Raw genomic sequence first — 11,594 nt, 5'->3', positions numbered from 1 at the left:
GAATATTAAAGTACCCGATTAAATAGACACTGACGATAAAAAGCCACGAACTGCACCAAAAAAATAAAGCGAGCACACAAACATAATCTACGTGAAATGTAGATTCACAAAGCAGACAGTTAAAGGTCAAAACTCGAAATATTTTTCTTTCTAATTTTCGTACAATGTTGAATCGTTTTTTACCGGTCTACCTGTAGAATCAATTTTTCTGAAGACAGTAAAATAATTCAAAAAGACGCTTAAGACGCTAAAAATGCATGAAATGCAATGAAAATGCGATTTTCGATTATTTTTTACTTTAAAAAGATGCAAAGACAAATTTGTAAATGTGGTGGGATCTTAGGGTCAAAAATTGGGATATGACACCTGCCCCTATTTAATTATCTCGAGACTTATAACATGAAAGACTTTAGTCCTCATGGTAATAATGGCGAAAGGTAATTAAATACAGAAAGACCCAAATTTTTGTCCTCCCCGCGTAATTGAAATGCAATGCATGAACTCTTTTTTTTTACAAGTATATAATATGAGAGACTCTGAACTCTGTGGGGAATATGTCATCCAATTACTCGCTATGATTGAAAGGAAAAGGAGTCACGACATTCAAGAATGGCATTGAATGAAGTGAGAAATGACATCCAAGTTGGCACTGGAGAAAAAGAATCACGATATCCAAGAATATCATTGAATAAAGTGAGGATCACAATGTTGTACCCCAAAATTTGCCCTCATATAATTATAAATGTCATTTTATTTCGATTAAGTGACATGACACATTTGGTAAGAATTTGAGGGTAAAAGGTATAAGAGCGGGAGGTCCCAGGTTTGAATCCTGCTTCTAACATTTTTTCTTGTTACTTTGTTTCTAACTATAGTTTTGATTTTATTTTTATTTATATTTAAAAATCACAAAAAAATTATTTTTTATCATTTTAACTTTAATTTTCGTTTTAGTAAAATAGACATTATTTAAAATAATCAATTTTCACTTCTTATGCATTTTTAGTCAAAAAATCACCAAAAATAAAAAAATATTAAAAAATCCAAAAAAGAAAGTTTTTAATCTTATTTGCCCTATTTTTAGCAATTGTTATAACTTAGGGAACAAGTCAATCTTAATAAATTAGTTTGATTTAATTTTTTATTAGAATTAAAATAAATTGATTTTTGGGTTTTGATTTGGTCCATAGTTTTACTATAATTATTTCTCTTCTAACCTAATTCATTATTATAAATAGGTCTCACTTCGACATTCACATGCGACTAAGAATTAACCCTTATTCTCTGTCACTAACAATTTTTCAATCCTTATTCACAAACTAACACCCTTCACCATTGTTTTTGGCCGTTACGAATAACCTTCCGTCACTTTAAAAAATTATAATCAAACACCCCAAATCACATAATTTTTTCGGGTAACAATTTCTTTTTGTTTTGCAGGTTGAAATATCAAAAGGAACAAGAAGATTTTCTTTCAGAAGCAAAAGGGATCCAAGACGCCATCCACTCCTAAGTCTCCTTCTTTTTTCTATTTTATTTGATTTAATTTCTATTTTCATATTTTCAAAAAAATCTCAAAAAATTTGTAGGTTCGTGATCTTATTTTATTTGATTTATAATCAAATTTTTATATTTTGTTGATTTTATTTTAATCACTTTTCTATTTTTTCATTTGTTTTCTTAATCAGAATATTGTAGTGGTTTATCAACAGGTTTCTATGGATTGGCCAAGTGGATGGAGCTTTACCCCTTAACCTCAAGGGGTACCCCAATTGTTTGTCTGGCCAAAAACTTTTTGGTTTTTGGCCAAATCAAGGTTATTCGTATTTGGCCAAAAAACCTTTTGGTTTTTGGCTAAATCAAGGTTATTCGTATTTGGCCAAAAACCTTTTGGTTTTTGGTCAAATCAAGGTTATTCGTAATTTTGGTCATAATTTAATTTTCTAAACCCCAATTCGTGTTATTATTATTATTATTATTATTATTGTTATTATTATTATTATTATTATCCTATTTGTGCAGGTATTTTCTTTGGCCAAAGGGGAGCAGATGTATATTCTATCTCCCATCACTCCATTGTCTTTTCTAATCACTTGTCACTTCCTCGATAACTTTGGTAAAATCTCTATTTTTTAGCCATAAACCCTATTTTAGGTAAACCTTAAAATCAACAAAAATATATTAATTAGGTTTTATTAATTTAACTTTGATTTAATTTTAGGTTTATAATTAACTTAGTAATTAGGTTTCATTAATTTAACTTTGATTTAATTTTAAGATTATAATTAACTTAGTAATTAGGTTTTATTAATTTAACTTTGATTTAATTTTAGGTTTATAATTAATTTAGTAATAACCTTTAGACTTAGGTTTTTATCTCACCTATTTTCAAACATACATTTTTTTCAATTCGCGATCTTCTCTTCTCATCTCATACTCTATTATTGTCGCATGTGTGTTAATTTTTATTCATTTAATTACTTATAATTTTTATTCATTTAATTATTTATTTGATTGTTCATTTAAATACTAGAAGGTGTATAGGTTGCCAATTTTTTTGATGTAATAGTAATTAAGATTTTTTATTTTCCCGCACTTTACTTTTCACACTCCCTCGTTTTTGGTTATGTATTCCCCCATCCCGAAGCCTTGTAATAGCGTAGGATTTACTTTTCTGCTTTTACTTTCCGCACCTATAAACTGCTATAAACTGTTTAGATGTATGTTAATAGGATTGTATCGAAAGATAAAATCAACCTAGAATAACCCTAATTTTCAGGATTAAATAAATCAATCACTCTGTTTCAGACACTCACCTTTAAGGTAATCTCTCTTCCGTTGCCTTTCGAATAATAGTCAAGTCCCTCGAGTGTAAGGATACCTTAGCCTATTGCCTTCGATTTAAAAATCATCATAAAGATCATAGTCCCTTCGATGTTGCCTATGATAAATGATCTTGTCCCTCGATTAAATAATGATAGTCCCGTTGAATGCTAAGGTATCCTTACTTGTGGCCTTTATGACTATTCTCATCCGATGCATAGGACTTCCTACCCTCTTTATGGTATGGATAGCCCTATGACTATACGATGACCCTCGATGTCCCGAATACATCCAATGAAAGGACTTTCCATTAACAAATGGTGTGGATAGTCTCTTTCCCTTAACGAAAGACTTAAAGAACAAGAAAGACATTAAACTTGGGGTAGGTAGTTCTTAATTGCTTGCTCAGTTCAAAATTCAAATTACTTTTCACACCTCCTATTCCAAAACATTTCCAAAGACTACAATTTGTATACATCCGTACGAAGATCATTACAAAGTTAAAGTTCTTTTTTTCAAAATCTTTTCTAAACACACACTACACTTTCAAACAATTCAAACAAACAAAGTGAGCTAAGCAATTAAGAGCCCATGGATAACCAGGGATACAAAGGGTGCTCATACCTTCCCTTTGTATAACCTACCCCCGAACTCGATCTCTTTTCAAAGGTCTTTCCTGTTCTTTTTTCCTTTCCTAATTGGATAAAATAAAAGTCGATGGCGACTCTTGCTATCCGCAACATTTTTAAAAAAGTCAGTTCTCCCACCGTGTTACACACAACATCCAAGAATGACATTGAATGAAGTGAGAAATGACATCCAGGAGGGGCACTGGAGAAAAGGAATCACGATATCCAAGAATAGCTTTGAATAGAGTGAGGATCATAATATCCAAGAATGACATTGAATGAAGTGAGAAATGACATCCAGGTTGGCACTGGAGAAAAGGATTCACGATATCCAAGAATAGCATTGAATAAAGTGAGGATCACAACATCTAAGAATGACATTGAATGAAGTGAGAAGTGATATCCAGGAGTGGCACTAGAGAAAAGGAATCATGATATCCAAGAATAGATTTGAATAAAGTGAGGATCACAACATCCAAGAATGGCATTGAATGAAGTGAGAAATGACATCGAGGAGTGGCACTGGAGAAAAGGAATCACGATATCCAAGAATAGCTTTGAATAAAGTGAGGATCACAACATCTAAAGAATGTCATTGAATGAAGTGAGAAATGACATCCAGGAGTGGCACCGGAAAAAGGAGTCACGATATCCAAGAATAGCTTTGAATAAAGTGAGGATCACAACTTTGAATCTCTTGAATTTTCTTGCATGATAAAGCATGAGGAGGTACATAAGACCTTTACATAATATTTTATTCAAGAACCCTTGATTGTGAGGCTCATGGCTTGATGAAACTTGTTGAGGAAGGCATGGAAATAAACACATGAACCTATAGAGCTTTTTGATGAGCCAAGCCACATAATCTTGAGATGAACTTGATCAAATGAAGTTGAGAAATGCTTAAAATATGACATTTGATGATAAAAATATCTCTCTTAAAGTTTCGAGTCATTTAGCTTCCCTGGGTGATCAATTGATTGATGGTCGATCCTCAAATCCCTTGCTTCAGGAGAGAGTATGATAGCTCTTGATTCAATTTCCTATAATGCAAAGCTTTGAAAGAAAAGACATACTTTTTTGTATTTTGGTTAGTTTAACATAACACAGAAATATTCACAAATTTAAACAATCATGGGTGCTTGGTAATTCCCCTAAAAGTGAGGTGGACACAAAGCTAAAGGTTAATCTCAAGATTGTGATCTTGATTAGTGGTAAGGATGCAAATGATTGGAGAATCTTAGGGTCAAAAATTGGGGTATGACATGGTGCCAACATGGAAATGGGCCTGTGCTTCATGTTACAAGACCAAATGAATAACTAAAGCAAAAAACCCTAAAAAAGCTTCTTGAAAGGTCTGCCCCTTTCCCATGTTCTCACTCGGTCCCTCCCCTGTTCTCTCACTTTCATGCTCCAAACAAAAATATGCTCCCTTCTCAAAATCGATTTCCTTCCCAAATTCCTTCAAATAAAAAAAACTCTTGTCCTCACAGCATCTCTCTCGACCACATAACTCAGTTTCTTTATTCTCCGTTTCTAACTTCTATTGACTGTATTTTAATCTATTGGTTCAACAACTTACCTCCATCCTCTCAACATTTCTTTTCTTGTGCTATCAATCTTAACAATTAATTCATTGTTTTTGTTGGTATTTGAGGGTAGTAGTGATAGTTTAGAATGTAGTTGGATAGTGTGAAGAGCTTTGGTTGATAGTTGAAAGATAGTAGCAAGTAGTGTGTGACCTAGTATCGGAGCATGGTAACACATAAGTAATCAATTTGTTGTAGGAGGAGAGTAATAGTAGAATGAAGCCTCCAATGATATTGATATTGAATCTTAAAGGCTTAAAGGCTTAAATACAATTATACACATGCTTCTCTATTTATAGGTGCTTGAGGATGTTTCTAGAATAGAACTATCTAGGCTTTAGTTTGTCTTTTCTACATTACATTGACGTATAACTTTCTAGGCTATTAGTTAATCTAAGTTTTATTGGAACACTCTAGAAACATGTAGCAACTTTAGACTATTCTAGCTTTCTCTAAACGTTGTCATATATTTATGCTAGAATATTCTAGAAATGTGCATCAATTTCAACACTCCTCCTTGATGCATATTACCGTAACTCCAAGTGTAGTCCATAATTGTTCAAATGTGAATTTGTGAAACTATCTCCTCCTCCAATGATACTCTTATGTAATATATTCTATTTTGAAAAGCATTACCTTCACCGTGATTCAATTTTGTCACACTACTTGTCACAATGATTGTTATTAAACTCTTTCTCATCATTATTGAAGGCTTTTAACGAGAATTATTCACGCTCCTTAGTTGCGCTTGTGACATTGCTTGTTTGTCTTGTTAAAGACTTCTAACAAGTATCACTTTTGTTGTCTAGTTGCATGGGAATCTCCTTGTCGTTCTTATTGAATAATTCTGACAGGGATCACTCTTGCTTCTTAGTTGTTTATGAGTGTCGTTGTCATTCTTGTAGAAGAATTTTGATAGGGACTCATTCTTGCTTTAGTATTTTTATTTTTCTCCCTAGGCTTGCACTCAAGTTAAGCCTAAGAGGTCACAGGTCTCAATTTTTTTTATCACCTGGACTTGTGCTTTATAAAAAATCGAGCTTTATTTGCCATAGGTTTACGACATTAGTTGGACTTGAAATTAAGAGGATTGGACTGTTAGGCTACCTGAACTCCTCTCTCTCATTTTTAGTTTTGGGTTTTAACTCAACTAGAGTCGGACCGCGTACCTACCTGTACTCCTTTGTGTTTGAGTCAAAGAACTCATTTTCTAGTTTTAATAAAATTGTTAGTGACAAGAATAAATAGTTTGCTACGCCCTGTGAATGACCGAACGTAGCTCTGATACCACTGTTGGTATTTGAGGGTAGTAGTGATAGTTTAGAATGTAGTTGGATAGTGTGAAGAGCTTTGGTTGATAGTTGAAAGATAGTAGCAAGTAGTGTGCGTGTGAGCTAGTATCGGAGCATGGTAACACATAAGTAATCAATTTTTTGTAGGAGGAGAGTAATAGTATAATGAAGCCTCCAATGATATTGATATTGGACCTTAAAGGCTTAAAGGCTTAAATACAATTATACATATGCTTATCTATTTATAGGTGTTTGAGGATGTTTCTATAATAGAACTATCTAGGCTTTTGTTTGTCTTTTCTACATTACATTGACATAGAACTTTCTAGGCTATTAGTTAATCTATGTTTTATTGGTACACTCTAAAAACATGTAGCAACTTTAGACTATTCTAGTTTTTTTTCTAAACATTGTCATATATTTATGCTAGAATATTCTAGAAATGTGCATCAATTTCAACAGTTTTTAAATGTTAACTCTTATCAAGAGCCAACCAAATATTCAACAAATCCCAATACCACAAATCACAAGTACTTGAGGGACATCACCTGAATCGGAAACATGTTGTGTCCGTTAAGATTGTTCGGTTCAGTGGAGTTGAACGTGATGAGTTGCTACCTCGCTGAGTGGCTTCGCGTGAGGTTGTTGTTAATGTCCGGATTCGACGTTCCTTGTGCGTTGTAGCGAGTGAAAGCGATGATGGATGATGACGTGCGTTGTTAAAGTGTCGTGGCATAGAATCTGAAGATTTGTTTGAACTTGCAGATAGATTGAATGATGATGTGTGTAGTTGTGAAAGTTGTACTGATTTTTATGGATGTGTTTGGATTGTTTGTGGTTGGGGGAGAATTTGGAGATGATGCTAAGTTGATTGCGATCTGAATGGTGTTGTTGAGTTGCTGTTGTATTATGCATGCACCTTGGTGAATCGAATTGGTTTCAGTTTGGAGAGATCGAAGGTATGTTGAATTCTGGTGCTGATTCGTGAAATTGTTGTGATGTTGTTTTGTCGAGACGTACGTTGGTGCTGGTCTGTTTGCAGATTTTGTGAAGGTTGCAAAAATAATGAAGGAAGGCTGTGGTTCAGTGATTATTGAGATGCAGGTTGAATGATGATGGAAGATTAAAAAATGAAGGATGTTTAGAGGAAGCTTGGAGAAAATTTGGTAGAGTTTCATTGCATTTTTCTTCCCCTCTTTCTTGTTGTGGAACTGATTTTATAGGATAATGAAATTGAAAATTGGTGAAGTTTTAGAGGGATAAACAGTTAAAACGTTGGAGTTTGGAATTCCATTTTGAAACGTAATGAATTGGATCAAATTCGGTTATGATTTGTGTTTGTTGTAAATGAAAATGTAATGAAATTTGGTGAATTTGAATGTGCAATTTGAGTTGAATTTGGCTTTGAAATTCTGAAATCTTCTATTTTTTTTTTAATCAAGATTTCATTAATAGAACCAAAAGTTCTAAACCAACACGATTACAAAAGACGGAGTACAAAACAACAACCCCGAAGAAAATTACTCACCAAATACATCCTATGAAAAATACAATAAAGGATTATTGAGAAACTCATAGAAATTGTAATTGGTTCGGGTAATTTTCCCAATGAAGGACCATCTCCATATAAGCTCTTTGATGCTCCAAAGGATGTCGGGAACGCTCCACGGATCATTCCGAAAAATTTTGCCGTTTCTTACCTTCCACAAAGACCAACATATTGCAGCCCAAAAAATTCCTTCCCTTCCCGGTTTCACTTTCCTATTTTTACAAAAGGAATGCTAATCATAAAAACTACTCCAAACATCCACAAAAAGAAACTCGGAAAATCCAATCCACGAAGCTATTTCTTTCCAAACCAAGCGAGATATACGGCAAGAAAAAATAAAATGGGACAATGACTCCTTCTCCATCTCACAAAAAACACAGACATTAGGTGAAGAGATGGAAATTCCTCTATACAAGAGTAAGTCCCTAGTTGGTAACCTATCAAGCAAACACCTCCATCCAAAGAACTTGATTTTAATAGGGATCATCAATTTCCAAATGAGGGAGAAAACACTAACAAGTTGAAGATCCGGTCCTCGCGGAAGATGGTAGAAATTAAACAAATCATAACAACTACGTACCGTGAAAGAGAAATCCGGATCCGCCAACCAAATCACGCCATCCCTTGCTTCCGAAACCGGCTGCACATGCTGCAGCATTTCCGAGATTTTCTGCACCATGCTGTCCGCCCCAACACTTCCAGCAGCGTCCAGACCAAATCTGTCCCACGCCCACCCATTCGAATTCCACCCTCCCATCCCCGCTACCGACACAAACTTCAAGTTCGAACAAGCATACTCCTCCGGAAACAACTCCCTCAAGCTCCTAGTGCCTATCCACTTGGAATGCCAAAATGATATATTATAACCGTCGCCTAAGACAAACTTGCAATTGTCCATGAAAAAATCCTCCACATAAGATATACCCAACGAAAGAATGTCCGCCCACCATTTAGAATGCGAATCTTTACCGTTAATAGAGCTCACACACGAAGCCGCTTTAACATTAATATCACCATATCTTGCTTTCAAGACCTTATACCAAAGAGCTTCCGAACCCGAAAAAATCCTCCACCGCCATTTGTTTAGAAGCGCTATATTGAAGTCTTTTATCCTTCTAATACCAAGACCACCTTTCTCAACCGGTAAGCAAATAGTCTTCCAATTAACCCAATGAACTTTCCTCTTTTCCCCCACGCCTCCCCAAAGAAAATTGCTTTTGTGATAGTTGATACCAAGACCCGACACTAGTTCGAATCCTCTAAGAATAGCCTTTATAACCCAAAGTTGCTTCCAATTTCCCTCGCCTACCAAAAGGGTGTCATCCGCAAATTGAAGTAACTCCACACTACACTTTCTTCTAACATTGAAACCGACATACTCTCCTAACTCCACCGCCTTCCTAACCATTCCCTTCAAACCTTCCGCTACTATCACAAAAAGAAAAGGAGATAGAGGGTGCCCTTGTCTCAATCCCTTCTTGACAACAAATTCGGCGGTTGGACTTCCATTGACAAGAACCGACATTTTACTCTCAAAAATCAAAGCCTCCATCCACTTTAGCCATTTGGCACCGAAACCCATTTTTCTCAACATAAATCTTAAAAAATCCCAACTAACATTATCATAGGCTTTCTCAAAGTCTACTTTAAAGAGTAAACACCCTAAGCCATCCTTCCTAGCCAAATCAATAACTTCATTAGCAACTAAGACCCCATCCAATAATTGTCTTCCCGGCACAAAAGCACTTTGGCATTCGGACACAACCGAGCTAAGCACTTTCTTCAATCTAGACGCCAAAATTTTGGAAATGACTTTGTAAATGCAACCAACAAGGCAAATAGGTCTATATTCATTAAGACCCAAAGGATTGGAATTTTTCGGAATGAGAGTAAGAAAAGAAGAAGTGATCGCCTTTGAAAGCAAAGCCTCCCGATGAAAACAAGATAGACAATTAATAAAGTCCGCCTTCATAAAGTGCCAACATTTCTTGATAAACCTAAAAGAATACCCATCCGGACCCGGACTTCTAGCTCCATCACAACTCCAAATTGCCTCCTTTATCTCTTCTTCCGAAAAAGGATATTCAAGACCATCTCTCTCTACCCGATTGAGCTTTGAGAAGGAAATGTCCTCTAAAATCGGTCTCCCTCCCATAGCCTCTGAGAATTTCTCCTCAAAAAACAATTTTGTCTCCTTCTTCACCTCCTCCACCGATTCTACTACTCCTCTATCAGTGACAATGAAGCCAATATGATTACGAATCCTCCTCGAATTCATGACATTGTGAAAGTACCTACTATTAGAATCTCCGTCATTCAACCATTTTAATCTCGACTTTTGTATCAACATATTCTCCTTGATTTTTAGATTTAACCAAAAATCACTTTGAGCTCTACGTTTTCTACTCAATTCATCCTCCCCCACAACAATCTCCTCACCATCCACATCATCCACCATCTCATCTCCCTCATTCATAATACGCACCCCTTCCTCCACCGCCAAGTCGAATTTACCAAACACTTTCATATTCCACCACTTTAGACTCTCCTTTAGCAATTTCAACTTCTCTTTAAGGACGAAGTCACCTCTTCCTTCAACAACAATTTCTTTCCACCTTTAATTTTCTCCACAAACGGTAAGAATTCCTTGTTTGAAAACCATTCTCCGTTATCCTTAAAAGGTTTTGGACCCCAATTCGATTTATTACCAATCAACCAAATCGGACAATGGTCTGACACATCCCGATCACCCACCAATTGGCCAACAATACCCCATTTGATTACAATATTGTCCGCCACAAGAAATCTATCTATCCTACTTCTCGCCTTCCCATCCCCTCCAAACCAAGTGAACTTTTTACCTTTATTAGGGACATCAATTAAATTACTCAAAGAAATAAAGTCCGAAAACTCCCTCGCTTCTCTAGCTCTATACCTCCCGGAACCTCCCTTCCTCTCGTTCATATTCTTTACAGCATTAAAGTCTCCCGCTATCACCCACTCTCCATCTGTGAATCTGGATTTTAAGTCAAGCAGCTTCCTCCATAACACCCTCTTCTCCCCTCTATGACACGAAGAATACACATTTGCGATATAATAATACTCCTCCTTCCAAACAACTTTCAAACCCAAATAACCTTCCCCACAGAAACTACACAGAACCTTAATACTATCAGAGTTCCACAACAAAATCAAGCCACCGGATGCTCCATCAGACGGCAAAAAAGAGTACCCAATATCCTTATTCCTCCAAAAACTATAGGCTATACTATCTGAAACAGAAGCCAGTTTAGATTCTTGAATGAGAAAGATGTCGGGTTTACCTTTCAAAATCAAGTGATGAATCCTCCTCCTCTTAGCACTGCTTCCTCCTCCTCTGATATTAAGAGAACCTATGATCATTGAATCCGAGAGATAGTCTCCTTCTTTCCTTGCTTTCTGGACCGCGATACCAGTTCCATTTCATTAAGCTTCTCCGTAAAATCCGAGAAATTGTTACCCGGATTCACGCCCAACCCTGAGATAATCCTCCAAAGTTTGTTCCCAACGTTAGATTCCAGATGCCCTTTGATTCTCCTATTCCCCCTGATGATGTCGGATTCCTCAGGTTGATCTCCATAGCAAACTGCTTGAGAATATTCGGATTCTGGGTTTGTCGGAACAGATGCAAGGTTGGGTGAGGAAGAAATTGGGTCAGATTCCACCTCCAAAG

General features: G+C 35.9%; 2 protein-coding genes across 2 annotated transcripts; both read right to left on the bottom strand.

The window, feature by feature from the left end:
• Positions 1 to 8,114: 8,114 nt before the first annotated feature.
• On the bottom strand, positions 8,115 to 10,409 carry LOC131605316 (uncharacterized). The gene has a single exon (XM_058877689.1). It carries the CDS (start codon positions 10,407 to 10,409, stop codon positions 8,115 to 8,117), a length of 2,295 nt encoding a protein of 764 aa, XP_058733672.1.
• A 32-nt stretch (positions 10,410 to 10,441) lies between these two features.
• On the bottom strand, positions 10,442 to 11,284 carry LOC131605315 (uncharacterized). Its single transcript, XM_058877687.1, has one exon. It carries the CDS (start codon positions 11,282 to 11,284, stop codon positions 10,442 to 10,444), a length of 843 nt encoding a protein of 280 aa, XP_058733670.1.
• Between the last annotated feature and the right edge of the window lie 310 nt (positions 11,285 to 11,594).

This window comes from Vicia villosa, linkage group LG5, assembly GCF_029867415.1.
Source record: "Vicia villosa cultivar HV-30 ecotype Madison, WI linkage group LG5, Vvil1.0, whole genome shotgun sequence".
Lineage (NCBI taxonomy): Eukaryota > Viridiplantae > Streptophyta > Magnoliopsida > Fabales > Fabaceae > Vicia > Vicia villosa.
This window is presented reverse-complemented; position numbering and strand designations above follow the sequence as displayed.